At 47.0% G+C, this 25,402-nt stretch overlaps 1 protein-coding gene across 1 annotated transcript in view; it reads left to right on the top strand.

Moving 5' to 3' along the window:
* LOC125023808 (signal-induced proliferation-associated 1-like protein 1) overlaps positions 1–24,471 on the top strand; it is a 34,769-nt gene extending 10,298 nt beyond the window's left edge. The window contains exons 2-21 of the mRNA XM_047611321.1: positions 5,792–7,494; positions 7,600–7,730; positions 8,852–9,040; positions 9,197–9,371; positions 11,060–11,163; positions 11,432–11,589; positions 15,335–15,914; positions 16,741–17,015; positions 17,115–17,375; positions 17,482–17,625; positions 17,734–17,888; positions 17,986–18,068; positions 18,294–18,688; positions 19,509–19,694; positions 20,180–20,342; positions 21,322–21,523; positions 21,676–21,825; positions 22,017–22,134; positions 22,434–22,512; positions 22,625–24,471. Coding sequence (XP_047467277.1) covers positions 6,003–7,494; positions 7,600–7,730; positions 8,852–9,040; positions 9,197–9,371; positions 11,060–11,163; positions 11,432–11,589; positions 15,335–15,914; positions 16,741–17,015; positions 17,115–17,375; positions 17,482–17,625; positions 17,734–17,888; positions 17,986–18,068; positions 18,294–18,688; positions 19,509–19,694; positions 20,180–20,342; positions 21,322–21,523; positions 21,676–21,825; positions 22,017–22,134; positions 22,434–22,512; positions 22,625–22,768 — 5,184 coding nt within the window. The 5' untranslated portion in view covers positions 5,792–6,002 and the 3' untranslated portion in view covers positions 22,769–24,471. The remainder of the gene's footprint in view (positions 1–5,791; positions 7,495–7,599; positions 7,731–8,851; positions 9,041–9,196; positions 9,372–11,059; positions 11,164–11,431; positions 11,590–15,334; positions 15,915–16,740; positions 17,016–17,114; positions 17,376–17,481; positions 17,626–17,733; positions 17,889–17,985; positions 18,069–18,293; positions 18,689–19,508; positions 19,695–20,179; positions 20,343–21,321; positions 21,524–21,675; positions 21,826–22,016; positions 22,135–22,433; positions 22,513–22,624) is intronic.
* Positions 24,472–25,402: the final 931 nt, after the last annotated feature.

Below are 25,402 nucleotides of genomic sequence, written 5' to 3' on the forward strand. Positions count from 1 at the left end.
TTGTGTTGTTGACCAGTGAACCTGCTTATAATCAACCCACGGTGTGTTTGACTCATTTACTCCTGACTGTTTTAACAGGAGCGTCCAGTGTAGTGGGCCCTCATACACAAGGCCGATCTGTTTTGGCAGCACATTTGAAACAATTCAAATGTGCACCTTGTCCCCAGGACTGCAAGCAAACCAAACAAACTGCAACAGGAAATTAACCACTTTGTTGTGTACAGGACGGCAACTGCAGCAGAAAACAACCATCGGGTCAGAGCTGTGTGTAAATCAGATTCTCATCGGCGCTAGACAGCGGCATCATAATCCCTCACTGACGTCCCACCTGTCAGTCTTGCAACCAGTAACTGAAAATTTGGTTTTGAATTTTTTTTTTTATGTTCTACAATGTGACCACTTTGTTTACTTGCATGCACTTGTTAATTTACATAAATAAGAGAGAGTGAAACTGGATCCATATGCTGTGTATATAGTGTAGTTACCCACTGGTTTGTGGGCTACCATTTGAAACCTCAAATTTGGAAATTTTATACATGGCCATCTTGGTTTTTCTTGAGCCAGAAGTGATCATATTTGGGTGAGAGGGTGGAGCTGGAGACGAGCTGGGGGTGGGTCTGACTGAGAACCCAAGGATGTTACGAATGACCATGAACTCAATAGGAAAATGTTTACTGGGGGAACAAATCATGTCAGATGAAGCTTCATTCATTCAGGCTTGTTTTGTGCAGCCAGTAGACTTGTCCACCCGCTGGCCTATAGAGAGATGGCAGTTTTCTGTACTGGATTCAGGTGTCTGTACCAGAGGCTACATTTGTTTTGATTTTTGACATTAATTACGTGCACATGCATACCATAACTTTCTACACAATCCTTTCACATACAAGATTTTTAAGAAAACTTATTCTCAGTTTGGGACTCTTTCCCAGAAATCACATCTCAAGCTGTTATGTGGCAGAACAGAGTTGTCTCGGAGAAAACAGGGTTAGGGTTGCTTCGATGTGTGTGTGTGTGTGTGTGTGTGTGTGTGTTGTTTCTGCCAGTACCTGTGTATGTGCATCAAAAGCTAATGGAGTCCTCGGGTTGGAGGCAGCCAGAGAGGTCAGGGGGAGGGAAAGTGCAGCCTTGAGCAGACGTCCGCTTTAAAACCTCAGCTCCCGAATGCTGCAGTTCGGCAGCTAGGCGGCCACCTCATTAGCATTTTTTACATTCTTCTGCAGGCGACCGCACACTGCTTCTTTTCCATCGCTCTGCATAACTCCTCCGACTTTAAAAAGATGATCAGATTGCATCCAGACCTTTACGATAATGTCAAACACTCAGCAGTAAACCAACTTGAACTCGATCTTGTTAAATGTGTTAAATTTATGGGCCACGAAGTTGTGAAATAGCTGCAGAACTTTGGCTACGGTATAGCATGCTTTAAATTCATCAAATATCTCTCTGCCTAAGCATGTGGACTGCCTTGACAGGTTATCATCAGCTTTTAGAATTAAACTATGGTAATTCTCCGTTAGCCTGGACAAGTAGACCACCTAAGCTGTTAGCGGTGCAATTAACTTTTTTTTTTAAAAAAAAGCTAAATGACCCTATAGGAGTTGGACAAAGGCGTTCATTGTCAGACCTGAGGCCCACCCAAATAATTGGAAACACCGATGGATTTAGCATTGGTGACCATAAACTATGTCAAGTGGTTCAAGTGTCTATTTATTCTGCCGTGTCTCCCACGTGAAACCCCGGTGGAGTGGCTGAGGAGAGAGGAAGGGTCGAGGACACCCTGCTGGAGATAATAGGGAAAGAATATATCCTGGCAGCCCTCCAGAGCTGTCCCTTCATTTGAGGCTATGAGTGAAATTCACTTTGCCAGCGGCTCGCTATGCCTGCTACTGCAGTGATAGCGTGAGGCCCAGAGTTAGGGCAGCAGCAGCAGCACATCACAGGACAATGGTGGCGATGAATGTCGATACCCTGCCGCCGTTTTTTTGAAGCACTCCAACTACACGTGGTGTTTGCATTGCATGTGTGGTCAGCTGAGCAATTCATCAGTCCAGTCCTCATTTCACTGTAGTAGTCTCTTTATTCAGGGCTGGCATCAAAGGTCTCAGTAGGAGCTGGCTGCAAGGATAGAACGCACGCGCTCTATAAAGTGTTTTATAACAGACTATCACTTGGCTAGTCAGTGTTGCACTTCTCTTCTATGGTGTCTGCCCGAACATGCCCTACTTTTCTTCAACCCTCACTCACACGTTCATCACTTCCTCTGCCGAAATTGGTGAAATTCCAGGACCCCGGCTCGCGGTTGGATGATGCTTGTGTCGTTTGTCTGCCAGCAGGCCTGTCTGTTTTACCCTGAAGGAGTCAGCTTTTCAGGTTTGCTCAATCAGACGGGCAGGTTTGTGCCCGATTCTCAGCCCGATGTACAAAAGGAAAAAGGGAGACGGGGGGGAGAAAAAAAAAAAGGAGTGAGGATATGCAGAGATGTTTTGTTACTTCCTGTGCATCTGCTGTCATTATGGGTAACTATACCTCATGAATGTGCAAAAGACCTCAGTTTACTGCTCACTCCTAAACACTGACTCCTACTTGACAAGAAGCTTGCTCATTGTGGAGGGGTTGGTTTGGCTCTGGTGTTTACTTCTTCTTTTATATATTTTTCCCAGAAATAAAATTAGATCTGTTTTCTGCCAGTTAATATGCGTTACAGCTGTGAGTCAGTGGATTACGGAACAACAAACTGATCCTCAACAGAGACAGTTTTCAAGTGTTTTAGGACTTCTTCTGTCCTTTATTCTTTTTCTCTACACATCACAAATGTATTCTCCTATTTCTTTAGGTATTCTGTTCCTCTTGATTCCAAAAACTTGTTCCGTTTTTTTTCTCATCTCTATCTCTACATCTTATTTAATTCATTTGGCCTCATGTACGCAGCTACAGCGAGGTTCCTGTGCCAGGCAATTTTCAAAGACTGCACTGTGTTGGAAAGGGGCCCCGGTGTTGCCCAGGCCAGGACAGTGGGACCTTTGTGTCTGCTGCCCAACAGCCCAGTCAGCCCTTAGAGCAGGAAAAGATTAGGAGACGGGGTGAGCCAATGGACTAAATGGTAGGGTGCCTGTTTGAAAGCCAGTGGTGTCAGGCAAACAGCCCCTTAGCCCCATTCAAGCACGCAGTAATTACAAGCTTGTAGGGCAATCCTTTGGCTCTTTTGTCTCGACTTTGGAAACACTTGCCCAGTGTTCTGAAACTTCATTCCCTCTCTGTTTGTCGAATACTCTTTCAACTCCAGCGTGTTGTCCTTTCTCCCAGGGAAACAAACTAGCCGAGCAGGCTCAGGGAAGGGGACTCCCCTTCAGGAGACCCACGGCTGCCGAGAACAAGCTGAGCTGAGCCTTCGTGATGAGTCAGGAAAGACTCATTCCTTGGGTTCATGATCCCGTCTGATTCAGCTTCCTGCTGACTGATGTAGTTTGTTTTCTACGCTTTGTCGCAGAACAGTGCCGGGCCCACTGTCTGATTGAGCTTTAACACCGAGGATGTCTTCATAGCGAATTGTTACTACTTTTCAGAGTATCGTGAAATGAACAGAACTTTGTCTGGATCTCTATCGCTGCTTTGATGGGCCTCATGGATCATCTGGAAGGTCAGAGCGCAGATTGTAGGAACCTCATTTCTTCAACAAGCTGATATTTGGACGTCGCGAAGCTTTGTGGGATAAAACTCGGTAAAGGCTGGTAGGATGGGCTGGGAGAACACTGTTACATTATGGATGTTTCACTTATATCTTTGTGTCTCCCTGCTTTCAGCCTGACTCTCTCTGTTCCAAAGGAGAAACGCACTCACTCTCACAATGCCACCGTTTTCCTTTTAATCTGACAAGACTGTGAAGCCAGCCCCTCTGTCTTGGCGTCCGTCAGCATGGAGATTAGAGGCCAGTTTTCTGGGACGTACGTGCGCACGTGTGTCTGTCCTATTCGTCTGCGTGTCCCCGTGGACCCGGCGCTCTGGGACTGGACCTGCAGTTTAACTCACATTCCCTGACTATTTTCTATCCTCATTCACGTCAGAGGAATAGGGTGTTAGTAGGACGCAGATGAGCCCTCCTTTTTTAAAATTAATTAATGAGCGCTTCATTAATCTGCTCAAGATGCTTAATCTGCCGCCGTGCCCCAAAGAACTGATGCCCGTTCATTTGTGTGCGTCAACAGTCCTTCTTGTGTTATCTTCCTGATTTATTATTATTATCAGTGTTGTTTTTTGGGATCCACGTGCAGCCTTGTGCTGAATCGCATGGTTTGTGTTTTTGAAAGTTAAACTTTCATCAACAAATGGTCATTCTGACAGACCTTTGTCGGCATATTCATGCTGCGTGTTTTTGTCCAGTATTGGTCCACCGCGCTGCACTGTATGTACAGATCTAGAGCAGCTCAGTGTTTGAAGTATGGGTGACTGGAAACGATTTGCCGCAGGCATTCTTAAAGCTGAATCATCTGGAGAGCTTTGAGATTTTACACTTACACTCTTTGCCTGGCTTGTAAATTGATGTTGATACATCAAACAAATGGTGTTGTCTAGGGAACGTCTGACCCTCAGTCGACTGTGCCACTGCGGCAGTTTCGGTGGTCGCATAGGACTAATGCACCGCTCCCAGGCAGAATGTAGTTTGTTTATTTAAATGAAAATGACTTGAAGGACTTGGACTGCTGAAGAAGTGCAGGAGTCTTGGCATAAAGCTGGTCCTGATGTCTTCATGTGGTGTGAAAGTGGCTGTGCTGTGGACCTGTCACAGTGTGCATGTTGCTGGTGGCTAATGTGATCACAGCCACAGCCAGGCAGGGCCAAGTGAGAGTGGAGCCTTAATCTCCACCACTGTCTCACTGCCAAATTGGCCCAATTTGTCAGGCAGAGGATCATCATCCACTTTTCAGATGACTTTCAAAGGGCCCCTTTGCTTTTTGATGTGCAGCTTGGCATATTTGATCTCGACAACGGCAGCACAGCAATACGAATCTCTAATGTGTGGCTACTGAACGGGCACGCGAGGAGACGACAGATGAAGAGTCGGTGACAGAGCAGGGTTTTGAGCCATGGCAGCTGAAGAGATTGAAGTTCATTGATAGATGTAGAAGGTTGTTCTCTCTCTCATATGTAATTTTGAACTGCCATCAAAGGCATATTATATTTGGTGCCCCTATTAGGGAAAATGCATCATCTTTTTTTTTTTTCAAAGAAAAAAAATTACATTAACTTCATTTTTTAATTTGGCTGAGTTTCCATGTTACCCCCCAATGCTTATGCTGAAATTGGTTTGAAAAGTAGGCTCCCTTATCTGGAATTGAACACGTCGATGACTTTGCACTGGCTCATAAAAAGCTGTCAGAGGAATAAAAAACCATTTGCATTCTGTTCTGCAGGCAGGTTGGTGCATCCCATGTATATGCGTCTTACTTCAAGAGGAAGTGTTTGCATATTTGCAAAGATGTCTTTGAAGTTCATGAAGGACACATGTTCTTTTACTAGATATATAATCCTAAAATTGCACAATTACTAATAAAACACTGTTGACAAACTGTAGCCAAGATGTGGTGTTGATATGTATTAAATATGAGGAATTTTCCCAGTGGTACAAATAAAAATACAAATTTGTTCTTCCATACCAAAAACAGTTTAAGACCTGCTACTCAGATTGGTTTGATCTATTTTCTCTTATTTACTACAGGGAAATCTATGCAAGCCACTAGGAAGATGGATCTAATCCTTAGATGGATGTACTAATGGATTTCTCTTTTCTTTCCAGGGCTGCATATTTGGTATGAGACAGAAAATACCAAAAGTTGGCATTGTTGCAACTGAGGAAGCAGCATGCAGGCTTGAGTGCTGAAGAGGTGGGCTTGCCTTTTCACTCGCTGATCCAGACAATCAAAATTGCTCATGAAGTCAGGGAGCATCCCATCCTGGAGGCAGCCATGTCCACCTGCTAAGTGCCTTTAGCCTTTGGCACTGGTGTCATGACCAGCCTGAAGCGCCCACCCATGGAGCGCACTGTCGGGGGTTCCGTCCCCGCCACAGATGAGTTTTACACCCGCCACCTCCGTATGGTCAATGGAGGGGCTGTGCCGACCCGCACGGACAATGTCCATGCCACTGTGAGCACAGGAGTGCCTAAAATGGGTGTACGGGCTCGGGTGGCTGACTGGCCCCCAAGGAAAGACATGACAGGGCCTCTGTGGCATTCATCTGCAGACCCTGAGAACTCTGGGGCGCCCTCTGTTAGCAAAAGTCACATTAAGTTAGGCTCTATTATGAGCACTCAGGACTCCTCAATGCTGCGTAACATCCAGAATACTTTGAAGAATCGAACCCAGGCCCATGGTAACAATTACAGCCCTGATACCCGCTATCTGGCCCCAGGAGACTACAGAGGGCCTACTCACAGAAACCCAAGGCAGAAACGCATCCGTCAGCGCAGCAACAGTGACATGACTATTAGCGAAATGGAATGCAGTGGAGACAGCGGAGAGGACTGGGGTCCGCCATCAGGATCCAAATTGTCTCCTCTTCACCCCAAATATGGCAGCACCTCCTCAATAGATCAGCATGGTGTAGCTGAAGAGAGCTTCTTTGACATCCTTAAGGAGTATCAAGGGAACAAAGTTGACCAGCGTAGCCCTGCTCCAGAGAAACTGGAGGACATTCTGAATGTCAGGTCTAAGCAGGCAGTTTCTGACCTTCAGGAGGATGTCCCCGATGGCCAACTTCCTAAGGCCAAGGACAGAGAGAAGCCTCCAAAGAGACGCACCAAGTCTGAGACGGGGGGTGAGTCTATCTTCCGTAAACTGCGGAACGTGCGAGGTGAGTCGGACTCGCCCAGGGCGGGGTCTGATGTAGAGGACAGCCGAACGGAGGACTTGTGCCCCCTTCTCAAGCCATGGGTGTGTCAGAAGGGCTTTGCCCACTATGATGTCCAGAGCATGCTCTTTGACCTTAACGAAGTTATTCAGTCGCGGCAGACTGCAGGCAAGAGGAAAAACACCACCACCGGGGCGTCTGCCGCAGCTGTGGCCTCGGCTACCTCCACTCTATCATCCACCCACAGCCTGCCTTACAGCTCCCCTAGTGGCAGCCAAGAAGAGCTCAGTTCGAGGGACAGTCCTAGCCTGGATGCAGGGGACGAACAGAGCAATGAAATGCTCCTAAGTTGCCCTTGCTTTCGCAATGAGATTGGTGCCGATGGAAATGGGAGGCACAGATTAGGAGCAGGTGGAGCTGGCTACCACGGGCTCGTAGGGGGTGGAGCAGGCAGCAGTGGTTCAGGGAACCTGAGTGGGGAAAGTAACTTGTATGAAACATCTGCGAGCACACACTGCACAAATGCAGGAGTAGCAGTTCTCGAAGGACCAAAGGAAGGCCCTAGCACAATCAGCGAAAAGGGCAAACAGTACATCGTGGAGCATGTAGACCTGGGAGCCTACTACTACAGGAAGTTCTTCTACTATAAAGGTGAGGTGCTTTTAACTGCTTTAATTGCTTATCAGCATATAAATGGATCTGTTGTTTATGGCAGTGTGTGAACAGTTTTTAATTGCGTTACCTCCTCTGCCTCAGAGCACTGGAACTACTTTGGGATCGACGAGGGGCTGGGTCCAGTGGCGGTGAGCTTGCGTAGGGAGAAGCTAGAGGATGACAAGGATCATGGCCAGCAGTATAACTACCGCCTCATCTTCAGAACCAGTGAGGTCAGACATGCTGTCCTATCACGCCCACAACCTCAACCTCAGCACATCACACATCACACACGCACAGCCTGTTATTATTTTTACGTTCGCCAATTTGGGAAACAGACAGACGAGTGTTTTTCCTTGGCCGTGAGAAAAGCCCTCGTATCACTTTATCTGTCTTGCCATATAGAACATCTTTATAGCTCAATTACCATCATGCATCCTGTACCAGGAAGACCAGTTCAAGGTAAAACCAGTCTCAGGCCTCTTTTCTTGTTATGCAACTAGCCCCTGGGCTGTTCAGCTGTCTCCCAGTATCAGCAGTGTGCGAAGAAACTTCAGGAAGTAGACTCATCCTCTGGCTCCGGGGCTTGTCAACAACCTAAAAGCACTATGTAGAGAGCTTCTCCATTGCAGTAAAAATAGATAGTGCATTGTTGGCTCCCAGTTTTTTGTATGGTTTGGGATATTGGGCTTTTATTGAGTTTGGATTATATTGTCTTTAATATTTGGGTTCTTCTTATATGGTCATGCATTCCCAGACAGGCCAAAGGCATGTTCCTGAGTCTGTTTGTTGTGGACTGAAGCAGGACAGGTGCATGTGATTAAACTCCCACACTTTAGACTTAAGTACCTAAGCCCCCCCGCCCCTCATCCTACCTTCCAAACACAGGGAACACAAGTCCATTGTAAACCCAAGGCCAGCACAGCCGCAAGCTTGCACGAGGGAGAAAGTCTCTGTCCGTTCCAGCTGGTTATGATAGCTGAATGATTGAGCTCAGTCCCAGAACCCAGCACAATGCACACGTTGTGTACGCAGAATGCTTACACAAGCCCTCCCACCTCGTCTCCCTCAGTTCAACTTTCTAGTTACCCAAAACTCTGAGTCATAATTGTCTTGTTGTTTCATGTCAGCGACCCTATGTGTAGAATAAGAGGCCGCTATTACTTTAAGAACCGCCGCAGCTCTCGTGTTTATTCTCATTGTGTTTCTGGTTGGGGGGGCCATGTTTTTGTTATCGCTGTGTTTCATCTCCAAGAGAAAGTTCAAAGCACGTCCAAAATTCCTGAGGTGCATTCCTTTACTTCTCGCGCTCCTCGTTGTAATCTCCTCTTCCTCTCTGCCTCCGTCCTTCCAGTTGACAACGCTTCGAGGTTCTATACTGGAGGATGCAGTGCCTTCCACCTCAAAGCACGGCACCGCTCGAGGGTTGCCCATTAAAGAGGTGCTGGAGTACCTTCTGCCTGAGCTGGACCTGTCCTGCCTCAGACTGGCCCTCAACACGCCCAAAGTCACAGAGCAGCTGATGAAACTGGACGAACAAGGGGTAGGAGGAAAGCTCGGTCTTCCAAAGGATTAAAACTTTCCAGCTGGTTCAGAACTGCGTGCATTTGTTTATTTCTACAGCGAAGGAATTTGTATTTTTCCCTACAAACGACTAAGAGGTTTCATGTTGTATCTCTGTGTCTTCCCTGGTCCCCAGCTGAGTTTTCAAGTGAAGGTGGGGGTGATGTACTGCAGAGCGGGTCAGTGCACAGAGGAGGAAATGTACAACAACGAGACGGCTGGCCCCGCCCTGGAAGAGTTCCTCCAACTGCTGGGGGAGAAAGTTCGCCTCAAGGGCTTCACCAAGTACAGAGCCCAGCTGGACACCAAAAGTAACGGCTCCCAAACACACTCGCACATGACTCACACGCAGCAATCACAGAGTGTGTGCTTTTATTCATGCATGACCTAGATTGTGGTGCGTCTTTGAAGGCTCTAATCATTGGTGCTGATGTCATGCATGGCCTGGACACACGTATGACACTGTACGATGGATATAATATGCATTTTGCTGTTCAGTACGTTGCCAGTTGTGGCCGTTGATTGTCCATCTGTCTGTCTCATTGTCATGGATATGAAATATTGCTCTTCAGATGTGGCACAATGGTTAAAATTGACTGATTGATGACTGTAGAATTCAGTGGCTTAAGGCCAAGGACATAACTCAATTGTCTAAATGGGAGTCCATGCTCTTCACTTGCTGTCTCTGGGTGTCAGCAAGGAAACACTGTCTCCAGTCCCTCTGGCAGTCCAGCACAAGCTCATACGTTTCACTCATGCTGGGGCCTCAGGTGTTCATTGTTGTGCCACATGAAATAGCACGAGACTGTAAAAATAGCAGCACATTTGCCACCGGAAATTATTCACTGTCAGTATACACTGATCAGACATAACATTATGACCACCTTGCTAATATTGTGTCCCTTGTGTCTCCAAAAGGGGAGGGGCCTCTGTGGATCATACCACAGACACTTGATCAGTTTGAGATATAGCAAATTTGGAGGCCTTGTGCTGTTCTTCGTGTTTTTTTCAGTTGTTCCTAAAGTGTTTTTGTGCGTCCGTGTCAGGCTGCATCCTGCTGCCATCAAGGAGTGTCGTTGCTATGGGGTGGGGGTGCCAGGTCTGGTCTAGGTGGGTGATACATGGTGGTACATCCACATGAATGCCAGGTCCAAACGTTTCCCAGCAGAACATTGTATTGTCACAAGATGGCTAGTGTTATTTACTTATCCTGTGAGTGGTCATAATGTTACGGTAGATCTGTGTATATTGTGAGTCTGGAAAGACCTCACTAGATGTAATTGCGTTGGAAGAGGTATAAAACAGTAATTCTAGCTTATTGTTGCCGCTCTAAGTTAGTTTGACTTACTAGTGACTTAAAGACTTGCCTCCTGAATCGCAGTTTGAATTTCCCCTACTTCATAAAACACTTTATAGTTCTTGTACTTTGCTCCGTTGCTCCTTTGTCTATTTGTCTCTTTTGTAATTTCACTGGACTGGACCCGATAGTCTCTCTCCAGCTTTGTTTCACTTTCTCTTCCTTTTTTTTCCATCACTATAAAAGTCTCTGAGTGCTTCTGCTGAGTGCATGCAACGACAGCTCAGCTCAGTCCCGACTTAACTGTAACCCTATCGATACTTTTACCCTGTCTGCCTAAATAAACACAGATTTGTTAACGGAGTGAGTGAGGCCTGCGTTTAGATTACGCATGTCTGCTTCTCTCTCAGGCTTTCTGTCTCAACAGTCTCGACGAGACTTCTGTCACTCTCAACTGTAGTTAAAACATAATGAGCTCCGCTTACAGGATACACAAGTAATACAATTAATTGTTCTTCATAAGTCCACGTGTTGTGACATGCTTTGCTGACATTGATCCACTGTCCAGTCTTGTCTGGCTGCTCGGGCTGTGGTGAAACACCATCGTGTCTTAGACTGAAAACACTGAATGCACACGTGACACAGATGAATGGCATTAATCCCACAATAGTTCTCAACGCTCTATTGCTGTTTTTCCTGCAGCGGATTCCACGGGAACTCACTCCCTCTACACTTCATACAAGGACTATGAGCTCATGTTCCATGTGTCAACTCTACTGCCTTACACACCCAACAACAAACAACAGGTACAATTGGAGAGCACTGCTTTTTTATATAACAGGAAGTGGAAAACCACTTTCTTTGGGGGGGAAAAAACTCCCTTAAAGATAGCCTGCATGACATGATTTATGGCTCTGTAATCAGGTATGACTCCTATCTAACGTTCATTCCAAGGAATTTGTTGTCAATTCCAGGCTCCGTGTTTTTGTGTCACGCTTGAATGCTTGGAATGACTGTGCTTTGAGATTCAAAGGTCATACCTCCCTCATAAAACTTTTTGTTGTCTTTTTCAAGTTGCTGAGGAAGCGCCACATCGGGAACGACATCGTGACGATTGTGTTCCAGGAGCCGGGGGCTCACCCTTTCACCCCGAAGGTCATTCGCTCTCACTTTCAGCACGTCTTCATCATCGTTCGGGTGCACAATCCCTGCTCGGACAGCACGTGCTACAGGTGGGCGCCGCAGTGGGAAAAACGTGACGCAATGAGTTACTCATTGAGTGTGGAAGGTGTAAAGCAAAAGGGGCAACACACACATGTGTACACGCTGTGGAACCTAAGAGTCGTTATTAGTTTGTAGTCCCACAGATAATAGAGGAGGTGGACTCGGATACCGAATATCTGCTTGTTACAACACAGTCTTAACACATCTATCCCCAAAACGTTTTACCCCCCATTCAGTCTCGAGTTTCGGGTCGTGTATGGGTCACTAGAGAACCACTCATTGGAAAGAAACGCGACACCATCCAGGTTAACAGTTTCCTCCAATTGCAGGTGGGTATTTGGTTGTTAAAAGAAGCCTAATCGTGAGTTTCAGGTTGGTTTCAGATGTTCCTGAACTCCCCACCAGTCATTTAGAGATCAGGCAGCCACTTGGACGAGGATTAAACGTCCTCAAACACGTCCAGTTGCCTTTGCTTTAGCTTGATTGTTTTCTTCGTAGATGTTTTCCAGAGGGTTTGCAGCTGTGAGACAGATTCAGGTATCGGTGTGTCCAGCCAGGTGTTATCTCCGTATGATTATATCGAGAAGAAAGGAGGATCATTACAGTTTTAAGTAGGCCAGAATGACCAAGCTCCACTGGTGACGTTAGCCTCCTATCTCTGGACTGGACTCATTTTTTATTTTTTTTTGGGACCCTTAAAAGCTCCACACACTCTCACACTGCCACCAGCTGTGTTTTTTCTTTCACGTAGCTACAGTAGCATTAAGAGAAAAGCATTGACTGGAAGGCATAGGTCAAACATAAAAGCCTGTTGCCCGACCCTCTTCACGTTCTTTACGAGCTGTGTGCGGGCTTCAGCCGCACGCCTGTGTGCGTGTAAATTAGTTTGATTATGCTCAAACAGAAGACATTAGCTCTGCCGTGGCTGTCGGATTGATGGCAGCGCCCCTCAGCTGGCTTACCCTTGGCCTTGTGACGATTCCGACTGCGACTCTGTGGCGTGCACACTCATGCATGGCCACATCGCAACACACACACACACACACTTTCTGTGCTTTGAACACAGATATTATGCACACATAGTTGCTCCCTCTCGCCCTCGTACTCCCTTTTCTCCTTTTTACCTCTCCTCTCATGCTCACTTGCACACGGTGCGCGCGCACCTTTTTCCTCCTCGTGCACTAATTCACTCGAAGGCTCGCTCTTCACACACTCGTACAATACATGAATACCCCCCGCCGCCCCCTCCCCTCCCCTCGCTCTCTCTCCCTGCCTGCCACTTTGCCTTTGGGCAGCGTGAGTCGGAGTGGTCTGAAGGAGTTAGCGCCATGCACATGAAGTGCTCTCTTCACCCGCACATGCATGTGAGAGGGGAGGACTGTTGTGAGCAGTGTTTCTCAGAGCTCATGCAGTCCACCTCCGGAGCGGACAGGCCAGGCCACCCTCCTGTCTCTCACACCAGCTCCACATTTGGGCTCCTCTACACCATCGACTAGTGGACACTTCATTCAGTTAGCTTTTTTTTTTTTTTTTTTGCCTCAAGGGGGTCATCTTTAGGGACAAGAGAAAGGGTGGAACACTCCCGATTTGCCCTATGGTTGAAATGGAGAGGCACAAGACACAGAATCCTTGAGGACAATCCAGCTACCGCACCCAAAGATAACTCACTACAATCTCAGCCTTCAGCTTCTGCTCGTACTCTGTGGATCGTGGCACCATGTGTTGAGACTTCCCTCCCCGACTGTTTGTCACAAGCCTTTTCCCCGGGACGCCTTTCCCCGGTGATTTGGAAAACGCTCCGGATCTGGACGAGAAACAATCAGCTTCGAGGACTGGCTATGCCGCACTTTGTGTCGTGTTTGGTTGTAGCTAAAGAGCGGAAGTGAGTTAGCACCAATCCAGTGAATTGTTTTCTCGCCTGGCGCTGATTGCGGCAAAGGTTCGTACATTTTGCAGCAGGAATCTGAAGAACATGGTTGCTTTGTGGTGAAGGCAGGAGGTAAGCTCGTGTTGATGTCAGCATGTCGATTCCAGCAGTTGCTCTTAATGGATGCAATTATGTGTAGCTTTCAGCTACACACCGGTTCCACCTTTGTAAAGACGTAATCTTCACACTCTGAGAAATGATTACAACTCACTCAAACTAGCTTGAAACTTGATTTCCCACAAAGCTCTAGTTCTTTTTCGTTTTCTCGTCCTCATTTCACGTGTCTTTATATCTTGTGTAGGAGCACATCAGTAGTGGAGTGCCTTCTGTGATCTCTATTAATAAACCGGATGTTATGGTTTGTTAAGTCATCTAGTTATTAATAGCCCGTTGTTGCCTGCTGTTGAGATTTAGATAATGCTCAGGTCATATTGAGCCAGACCGGAGCATTAGAGGAGTAAGTGGCCTGAGGCCAGCCGGGTGCTAATCTGCAGCTTTCAACCGCTGCCTCAAAGTCACACGGGGCCAGCAAGGCGGATTGCGTAACCAGATCTTTGTTTGGGGAACGCAGGCTGTTTGTGCTCGCTAGCTCTATCGAGCGCGCTGCTTCTTCCATGCCATGATGTAGCAGAGAGTGGCAGGGTGTCAGTACTGGGAGCTCGCTTGTCACCCGGGATCGGATGTATAGTATTTATAAGCCGGGTGTAGTCAGGCATGGTTCGGAACATTTCTGCTACAGGCTGTGGTTGTGTTATCTGTTTAATGGGCTGGACGGGGAGTTTTCAGGGCTGTCACATCAGCTTACCCAAGGCCATGTTTTGGTTACCACGTACTTGTGTGCTTTTAGCGTACATACCACTGACTGTACGCTCTTACAGCCTCCTGCAGCTTCTATACTTTACGTTAGCAATTAAACTGAGAGTGAGTACAAACATGCAACCAAACGCTTTGACAAGTTGCTTCCTCAGCTGTAAAAAGAAACTCCCAATGTGTTGAAACTTGTGTTGAAATTTCCCGAACCACGTTTTTTTTTTTTTTTTTTTTTTTTATGAACAACTGGTACGTGCCTGCGTTACCTACACCTGTTTACTTATTCATAGTAATTTAACTCTAGGCCATCCATTGTCTGCAGATGGAAAAGGAGCGGTAAAGGGTAATAAGAGGAGAGCACTGCCTGTAGAAATTTTAACGCCCTCTTTTGTACTCGCAAGTGAAGCAGGTCAAAGGCAGCAATAGTAAAGATGCGCACAATGTGGGTTTTCTTTTGTTTTTTTTACAAGCCCATGTGCTCCTTGTCTTTGCAGTGTTACACTTTGCACCTTGTTTGTGTTTCATGCTATTTATATATTTATTTTCCTGTGTGTATACCTCTCTTTAGTTTTTTTTGTCTGTAACCAAACTGTACTTTTCATGCACAATGCCGCCGGTGATGGGAGGAAAAGAACTCCACCACGACATAATCTTACAAATGAAAGTGCTACAATCCAAACCTCAGTCAAGAAAAAGAAATGCGCTACCACATACAGTGTGCAAGCAAATGTAACAGCCTCTTACACAAGTACAATATGTGAGCAAATGTACTTGTTTTGCTTTTTTGCTTTAGGGAGCGTATCTATGTTCCCCCGGGTCCCTAACCCTGTCCCTAACTCTAACCCTTTTTTTTAAAAAAAAAAGGGTCCTATGTTCCCCGGTCACATACAAAGCAGGGAACATAGGACCTGGGTAACATGGGGATGATCACTTGCTTTATACAAGCTCAGGCAGCAGTCATGATGCGTGTTCTCGCAGCGATCTAACACCCTTCACTCTATCCTCTCCTCCTGCAGTGTGGCTGTCACTCGTTCCCAGGACGTCCCCTCCTTCGGCCCACCGATCCCCAAGGGCGTGACCTTCCCCAAGTCCACCGTCTTCAGGGACTTCCTGTTGGCCAAAGTCATCAACGCCGAGAACGCAGCCCACAAGTCCGACAAGTTTGGCGCCATGGCGACGCGCACGCGGCAGGAGTACCTGCGGGACCTGGCGGAGCGCCACGTGACCAGCACGCCGGTGGAGCCCACCGGCAAGTTCCCCTTCATCTCTCTGGCGCACAAGCGCCGGGAGAAGGTGCGCCCGTACAGCGGGGCCGAGCTGCGGAGCCTGGGGGCCGTGACCTGGCAGGTCCACGCCGAAGATCAGGTGGCCGGCGCCGAGCGCGAGTGCCTGCTGGCCATTTCGAACGACTTCATCATCCTGCTGGATCAAGAGGCCAAAGCGGTCGTGTTCAACTGCGCCACGCGCGACGTGATCGGCTGGTCGACGGGGAGCCCCGCCTCCATGAAGATATACTACGAGCGCGGCGAGAGCGTATCGCTGCGCTCCATCAATAACAACACGGAAGACTTCGGGGAGGTCGTCAAAAGGCTGGAGGTCAGTGGGACAGTGCTGCTGTCTGCAGCAGCACACGGCATTAGCACACACCATCTGCTGTAGCTGAGAGGGTTCACACTGAGCCCGACACCACTTCTCTGACAGGCAGCTTGTACAAACACACACATAGGGCCCTACCATGAGTTTTAGGCAGAAACCTATAAAGCTTACCCAGGACAGATAGCAGTGGCTAAAATACAAATCAAGTAGCAAGTTTGATTCACTGAGAGCAAAGGTCAAGTGTCCCTTGAGCCTGTGAACTGAATGTCAGCAAAAAAGTCTTTTAGTCAGCGTGAGGGCACGCTCACTGTCCTGTAGTACAAAAAAAAAAAAAAATGAAGTATTGTTGCTGTTCCTATCCGAGCATGAGGGCGTGGCCGAAAATTATACACTCACCCCAGAGCCCCAGCTGTTGTGCTGACTCTGTGATTATAAGTCATGCCTGAGATAACACATAGCAATTAAATAATATGATATCATCGCTGAGGTTTCCGATGCGGTGTAGGTGAGGCGGCGCTTTTGGTGGCGTGTTTCAATCATTCCTGAGACACTGAAATTCCAGTTGATGATAAACAAATTAAAGTTTTTACTGTTACCTGCTGCCGGTACTTTCACGCATGTGTTCGGACAGGCTTCATGAGAAGTGGTAGGTGACTGCAACTCTGATGTAACAACCGCTGTTTACTATATATATTTTTTAACGTCCTACAAGTAGATGAAGGGATAGACAGACCATCAAAAAGTCTGGAACAGTGGACGGATGAGGTTAAGTTCGATACATTTCCTCCACCTTGATTTGAACTTCTTCACCCTGTCTGTTCTCCAGTTGTTGACTAAGGGCAGCCAGACCACAGAGATGACACTGCGCCGCAACGCCCTGGGCCAGCTGGGCTTCCACGTCAACTTCGAGGGCATTGTAGCAGAAGTGGAGCCTTACGGTTACGCCTGGCAGGCTGGGCTCCGGCAGGGCAGCCGACTGGTGGAGATCTGCAAGGTGGCAGTGGCCTCGCTCTCCCACGAGCAGATGATCGACCTGCTCAGAACCTCCGTCACTGTCAAGGTGGTCATCATCCCTCCCCACGAAGACTCCACGCCCCGCAGGTAGAGTGGACATAGAAGATCAATACGTTCACGAGAGGCTGTGGTTAATGCAGCGGTTCGTGTCTTTAAACTGTCTGTGAATGCTTTGTGTGCCAACAGAGGCTGCTCAGAAATCTACCACATGCCACTTGTGGACTACAAGAACCACAAGGAGGGCATGCCCTATGAGTTAAAGTTCCCCTTCCGGCCCCCCAACAACAACACCAAGTGGCCCCGCACTTCCTCCAGCCCTCAAACGCGCGCTGCTGGCTCGGGGGGAACCCTGATCAAGGCCCCGGCTTCAGACTTCAGCGACCGTAACGCCGCCGCCGCCATCCCCCGCAGCGTGTCCAGCGACGGTCGACCCCTCAACCCCAAAAGGTCACAGAACAAATATAGCACTGTTACGAAACTTGCAGACACACTGACCTCATGTCTGTCTGGCTGCGGCATATGTCTCTAATCCCACCCTCATGCGTCCTCGCAGATATTCCCCAGGGAACGACAACTACGCTCTCGCCTGCTCGATCGTGATGGGCCGCGCGATGCACAACACAAACTCCCCTTCCAGTCTCCACTACCCGGACACCATGAACTCCGGCCACTGGAGGCAGAAGTCTATGCCTGATGGGTAAGTTCACCTGCTCCTCACTGGAGGCCACACTGACTAAATACATCGGAGCATCATTTTCGGCCCATTGAAGTGGCGAAATATATGACTCTTTTTATGTCCTTGCAGGTTCAATAACAACTGCCAGTCCCCTGCATCATCTGTGCGCCACTTGGCAGGCGAGGGCGTTAATGGGATCAAAGGTAGCTCTAGCACTGGAGTAGGATGGTCCCGAACCGGGGACGGCGACGCTGCCGGTAGACTCGTAGACAAAACCGGCCCAGGTAAGCAGTGCTCCTTCCACTCGGCATCCTTGAATCATTTTTACTATGCTGTAACTCATCCTCTACCTCATTATCCGTACGTCTTTGCATCCTGCAGACACCGTGGTTTCCAAGGTGGTGATTCCTCGACTCCAGCAGTCAGAGCAGAGCAGCAACGTGTCTCCTAACAAGGGCCCGAAGGTGAGCAACAATCAATAAGCAGCATATGTAATTTCCTTGCAGCTGCTTGACAGGGAGTGGAGAGCTGATAGCGGGGCTCTGTGGGAACAAAAGGGCTGCTGTTTAATCACTAGCGATGTGAGCTAGAGCATAACCAGCCTCCACCATGGACAAGCAATTAAAGTGCGTCCAACATCTGCTACAGCGGCATTTTTGATAAATGTGTTTCACTTCCCCCGTCCACAGGCGGACGCTCCATATTCGTCCAGCCAGTCGAGCAGCAACACACTGTCCAGCAACGCCTCCAGCTCCGCCCACAGCGACGAGAAGTGGTACGAGGTCGGCTCCCGCTCGGGAGTGCGGAGCGAGCTGGAGCTCAACGGCTACCTGCAGGGGGCCTCCACCGACAGCGGCATCGACGCCACCTCCTTCACCGCCACCCAGAGCAGCACGGCTTCCTCCACCGGCGCCTTCAGGGCCAAGGACAAAATCCAGTGGCAGGAAGATCCAGCGGGCAGCCAGAGCGCCACAGAAACTACGCCTCCGCCTCCGGACACTCTTGACGTCACTGGAGGCAGCGAGATCCCGGCAGGTCCCGATTGCGGCTCCTGCGGCCTCAGTGATGGCGCCTCCCACTCCAGGTGTGCTGCTGATCTGATACAGTCAGCTGTGTAGGCAGCTGAGGAATTAATACCTTGGCATCGATGTTTCATTTAACAGACAGTGATTCATTGTAATCCAGATATAACCTGCGCTATCCCAGTTGGGAAAGTCCAGAGCTCTGCGGTTCGGTATTAACAAAGGGAGAAGGGAAGAATGAAATGTGTGTGTGTGTGGTTTTTCATTTTTATGTATGTCTGTCTGTCTCCTGGTATGTGTTAGAAAGGAAGTGCTTGAAGTTGCTAGAAATGCAGACTGTGAGCTCAGCACTGTCCTCCCTCCTATTCTAAATCCCGCTTCCTTTGAATCAACTAAAGCTTTCCTCCCTCTCTTCTTCGCTCAGCCAGAAATAACTCGGCCTCACCAGACCTGTACATTTGTTTTCTAGTATGTGCACGCACGCACACGCGCAAAAACTCTGTGCTTTCGATTCTTTAATGTCAGACGACGGAGAATTGTTATTTGAAAGGGGCTGGAAATGAAGTGCAAGGACACAGTGTCCTATTTTCTGTTTATGAATTCATCAGTCGATCTTATCTACAGAGATTCTTGGAGATGTAGTGAACGAGTTTAATCATGTTTTATGTGCAATCTTAAAGCAATTTTAAGCGAAACCATTTTTTAACTCAAAGAAAAAGGCCAACTGAGAGAATTCATCAACCGTACTCATTAAACCGGAGCCAAAGTAAAATCAAAAATCCCCACAAATGAATCGTGCTGCATTTAACACTTGTGCGCTCCTGCTTATTTTATTATTTATTAAGTGACGGTGTACGTGATTCCTTTCTCCATCTCGATCAGTTCTGGTCACTCAGGGAGTAGCCCCATGTCGCCACAGAACGAGGCGGGTGCTGCCGCACCCACCTCACCCACATCCCCGGGGTCCAAGAGCTTCTACCCTCGCCAGGGAGCGACCTCGAAGTACCTCATTGGCTGGAAGAAGCCCGGGGGAACCGTCAACTCCGTGGACTTCGGCAGCACTCGCAAGTAGGAAATGAAAAGTTATATTTTTAAAAATGCCTCTGAACAGATTATAATTCAGTGCAGAAATGCTGTCGAGAGTGATTATGTTGTCATGTTTGTCCCAGAGATGGTTAACTTTAAATGGGTTTTATAGATGCGGTCAACAGTGCCCCCATGTGGTGGAGCTGGCACCGGGAAAAGGATGACTAAACATCTTTGCCTTTTTTCTTTTATGCAAGGGAACATATGTCTTTTAATTTGGCCTGAAGGGTGATAGTTTCTTTCGTGGTTGATGACTAATTCTGTTTTTAAACAGTTTGGCTGCTCAACAACCCACAGAAGTCATTAAGTTGTTACATTTCTTGTTGAGGGCAGACCAGAACCACAATGAGACCAGCAGCAGTTATTCATCATTCACTCTTCTGGGAATCTGAGCTGGTGACACCTTTGTGTTCGTTCATATACGTGATTATGATTCTATATGAACTGGCTTTCGCTTTCGTCCCCAGACGGCACCAGAGTGATGGTCTGCTGGGTGGCCAGCCTCAGCTCAGGGCCAACCTCCGGGGCTCCCAGTCGCCCCAGCGGCACACTGCCAAGTCGAGCCTGGAGGAAGACTTGAAGAAGCTCATCATGCTTGACAGCCCTCCACCCACTACAAGCGAAGAGAAGGTGCTCAGAGATGCTGTGGCTTAATTGCTTCTATTGATGCTGGTATACTGAGTGATTCGATTCCCAAGTGGGGTAAAAAAGCATGTTTTCTAGTTAGAGGAGAAAACAGAAAGCTCAGCCAATTAAATATGAATTAAAAAAATAGATGCAAAGATTTGATTTCACATATCTGTAGAAGACAAGACTAAACAGCCGAATTCTGATGTTTGCATGTTTGTAGTAATTTGCAATAACCTTGCCATCAGCCACTACAAACATATGTTAACAGGCAATTGGAATAGTTGGATTGGTCGTCTACAGGTGAAGGATGAGTTAAAGTAGTTAGAAGAATTGGAAAATGGATGAACTGGTGAATAACATATCTGATAAAATGAACACTGAACTAGCCAAACGTTAACAGAAAGCTAATAGTTGGCTAAAGTAAATTAGAAATTAATTAAAAACTAAGTTAATGTTAAATGTTCGAAACAGTCAACCGCAAAAGCAACATGAAATAGAGTAAGGCTGAAATAATAGGCGAAGCGTAATGGGTAAGTAATTAAATTAGCTCAAAGTGGTTACATTTTCTGGGTAAATATTTGACCTGGATCGATGGCAAACAGAGATGTTAGTTTGTGATGAGTGGTGAATACACGGTTGAAATCGTAAAACTAGCGATTGTAAGTGTTTAAATAGCCAAAATTATCAGATGTAAATCAGAAGCTAAATGTTTGCTAAGGGTGACAAATGTACGGTTGAAGATCAAACTAATGAATAAACGTAAAATACAAGTGATGGATAAATGGTTAAAATATACAACGATGAATGTGAAAGAAAGGCATAACACCAATCAGGCATAACATTATGACCACTGACAGGAGAAGGAAATAACATAATGATATGCCTGATCGGTGTATGTTTGTATATTTGAAAGTGACATCAGATATGTCTTACGATGTGAATCCTGTCGTTTCTCAATTGTTTCCATTCTTCTCTAAAGCCGCTGTTTCCAGGCCCACCACCCAGTCGTCGTTCCCTTCAGAGAACGCTGTCTGATGAGAGTATCTACAGCGGGCAGAGGGAGCCGTCCTCCAGTGGACAGCGCGACACGCCCACTGACCTGCTGTTTACCTGCTCCACCATACCGCGCTCACCCACCTCCCGCCAAGGATCAAGCCGACGAGCATCGCACAAATCCTTGGGTGAGTACTAGAAACATCAGAAAGCAAGCAAACGCAATCACATACAGCCTCAGCTTTAATGTGCTCTATGGCGTCACTGTTAGATTCCACAGTCTCTGTCATGGGAAATGTGATCCGATGCTTTTTTAATCTGTGGTTCCTCCTTCCCTCAGGGGACCTTTCAGCCCCAGAGAGCTCAGAGCTGGAGCTGGAGAGGAAGAGGCAGCAGCTGCAGGATCCTGTCCTCATGCCCCTGCCTGACTCCGGGGCAGATGGCCCGCTGGACTGGGCCCACCTGGTAGATGCTGCCAAGGCATTTGAGGGTAGGCACACATTGTGTTTTCATTTCACTCTCAAAATCATTTTAAGTGAAGGTTAATTAGAAATATCACATCTCTGTGTGGCTTTGAGCTCCAGCTGTCATTTTTAGTATCACAAGAAGAGGGCGCTGTTACGCTGTATTTTGCTTCCTCTCCAGATCCAATGACACGTCTTTTGACTGTTTTGTATTCAGAGCAGAGGCTGGTTTTCCTGGCAGCCCTGGAGGAGAGCTCCGTGGCTGAGAGCGCAGCCACTCCTAGCCCCCAGCAGGCTGAGCCTCAGGCGGCTCCGCTGAGACAGCCCTCCCCCGGGTAAGAGGCCTCAGGTCATGGCCTGGGACCAGTGTTTGCTTTACTCCACTGGTTTCCAGAACTGTGCCACGGAAGACCCTGCATGTTATATTCCAGTCACACACCACTGCAGCTGATATCTCTAATTAGCCCTGTTCTCTGGCTGCAAGCTAATCAGTGAGAGCAGCAGCTGTAGTGCTCGCTTGGCCAGAACGTCTACATGCACCTTCACTGAGCAGGACTTTACAAAGACATATTTAATTAATTTAATTCGCTGTAGAACTTAAGTATTTATCCCAGCTTGTTGTGCCTTTTCTCAGAGAGACTCCAGACTGCTTAAAGGGAAAGGTGAGCCAGCTGGAGTCCATGGTGAAGTCATTACAGGAGGACCTGAAGAAGGTGAGTGATGTTTCCACAGAAGCAACTGTAAAGCCTCTGCAACGTTGAAGACGTCAAAGCGAGCCCAAATGATATTGATCAGGTTGTTAATGTGTGTCTTTGTCACCATTAGGAGAAGGACGCCAAGGCGTCTCTACAGGCCCAGATCCAGAGCCTGCGAGAGGACAACCAGCGCCTCCTGGAGGAGTCCTACAGCGCCTCGGCCAAGCTCAAGAAGTTCACAGAGTGGGTCTTCAACACCATCGACATGAACTGACGCATCGACCGCTCTCCAACGGGAGTATAACCACTACTCAAGCTCATTTCAAACTTTCAGTGCAGAATCACTCACAAAAGCTGTGTGTCTCTCTCCTGGGCTCTCACAAACCAGTGCCAACATGGATTTACATGTCATCCTTTGTCAGCCCCGTGGACCTGTTGGATAGTCACCATAAAAGACTCGTTACAAGAAAACTGGGGGATAGGGAGAAAAGAGCAGTGGTGTAACTGTGCGTCAGTTTTCATCAGCATGCACTCCCTTCCTTAGGAGCTCATACATGATACGAAGCTTTGTTTCCAGTCTAATGGACTGTTGGTGTCCCTGCATGTCAGAGAGAGACGTTGAAACTAACCCAAAGGGATTTGATGTTACTGTCCTTGTTTAGCTCCCCGGCTAACCTAATTACAAGCGAACAGATTTTCACAAATTAAAAAATTCTTCATTGCCACGCGAGAGTCCCACAAAAAGACACTGTATTAGAATCAAGTGCGTTGTAAATTTGTTCATATTTAAACATTCTTCAAGTTTCCCGTTTCAGAGAGGGCAGCACTGACTATTTTTGTATTACTAACCAAAAAATAGAAGCTATATGAGACGACGGGAGGTGTTGTTTTTGATGGTAGCGTGAGTAGGTAGACGCACACAGACAGACTCTTTGCGTAGCACATACTGTAAACACTGTAAGGTCAAGTGCCTGTCTGTATCGCCTATGTCAGATTGCAAGTGCATCGAGGGTTATCGCAAGTAAAGCTTGCCTCGGACTACTGGTCACAGGAGAAGAATATATATTGTACAAACACGATAAGGGTGCCATAAAGCTAAAAATTGACAATTCAGAGTTACTTATTCAGATTCTATATATATATATAATGAATATATGATGTTGTTGACATTTCTTTTCTCATGCCTTCCCTTGATATGATAACGTATTTATGTCACAGAGGATGGCCAAGAAAAGAGAAACAGCCATATGCAATTAGAGTATGTATCTGTGATGATGAGTTATGAGTATATCGCAAATGAGACTGAAAAAGAATTATTATTATGGATTTTTTATTTTTTTTTGTTCTAAAACTTACTTACACTTCCCTGCAGCAGTGGATCGATTGACCGAGCCACCTAGTGATGACAACATGTAAAATACTACATGGAACTGACTCCGCTCTCCACCGTAGCACGTTAAAAGGCCCCAATCTGATCCGTAAAACTCTACATAGATTAAATCGGTACTGTCGGTAAGATATTGTGTATATCCTGAAATCCCAGCTACAGAGTTTTCTGTAATGTGTAAATCTGCTCGAAAGCCCGAACCTGAACTCGGTCCTTATTTAAGCCTCATACTGTAACTGTTTCCTTTTGTACTCGGATACTGTGCAACTGTATATAAGGAGAATTTAATATTCATCAGAATTTGCACCTTCGTTCTTATTTTGTACAATTATTTTTTTTTCTTTATTTCTGCTTTACTGGCTAGTGGAGAGTGAAATGAGTGCTGTGAAAGATTAAAAAAATGGGGATGAGACGAGACGAGGACCACGAGCCGGACTCAGACGAAGAGTCCCAAGCCTCAGAAAGGCAGCAGATCGCCCCTATGCCTTCATTCTTAACATGTACGACAGCATGTGATTCCGTTTCCATTGAGCTGTGATGTGTAAAAAAAAAAATGTTTATATCTATTAAAAATATTTTGTTGAATTACACTTTTGTCCTGCCGGTTGATATTCTGGGTGGGAAATTCACACCAAGAGAAAACACTTAACTGCTTCGGCTGCTGGGGTTATCTGAGGAGGCTTTAAGGGTAAATGGATACCTGTCAGTGGCCTGGCATGAGGTGACTGCCCGCTGTTGTGTTGTGATTAACAGAGAGCTGCTGTTTTTCCACTTAGAGATGATTACACAAGGCAGTTGCCCTGACAGAGACAAGCCCGGACGGGACAGATTGATGGATGAGGAAGCCCTGGGAGATGCCGGAGTGAAGACGTGAAAGATTATGGATTCAAGAAATGACTGGTGGGATGCGCTGCAGAGTTGTGGCTGCCAGGGTATTTGGTCCGTTTGATTAAAGGCTAGAGTAACTGTTTTTCTTCCCAGTCTGTTTGCGTGTGTGTGTTGCTAAAGCTACTGGTCACTAAAAATGTCACATACTGACCACAAACACATGCATTTTATATGTGATTCCCACATTAGAGACCAAATGAACAAAAGACACATGGGAAATGTCTCCTCTTCACATGGTGGATTAGCCTGTCATCAAGCTAGATCTTGATAACAGGCTAAAGTTGAGCTGATGTATTGGGGTGAAAACCAAAATTGGATAGATTTTAATTTTGAATAGATAACAAATCAAATAGCATCATATCGAAATGATCAGAATGTGTTGGTGACCCTAGGAGTCGCCCATACATTCTGATTTCATAGCATTGTTTCAATAATTCCTAAACAAGCCAACGTTTCTACTTGTATCTAAAGCCACACTTGGGCCATGGTCAACAAAGACGGAATAAAAGGCAGTGTCATTTGCATGACAGCAACCTGTTTTGTCTGATGCTAAGAGGCAAAGTTACGCAACAAGCAACCGTGGTCTGCCACAGGATGACAGAGTTAAACACTGCATGTCACACCCTTTTGGAG

Source organism: Mugil cephalus, chromosome 17, assembly GCF_022458985.1.
Source record: "Mugil cephalus isolate CIBA_MC_2020 chromosome 17, CIBA_Mcephalus_1.1, whole genome shotgun sequence".
NCBI lineage: Eukaryota > Metazoa > Chordata > Actinopteri > Mugiliformes > Mugilidae > Mugil > Mugil cephalus.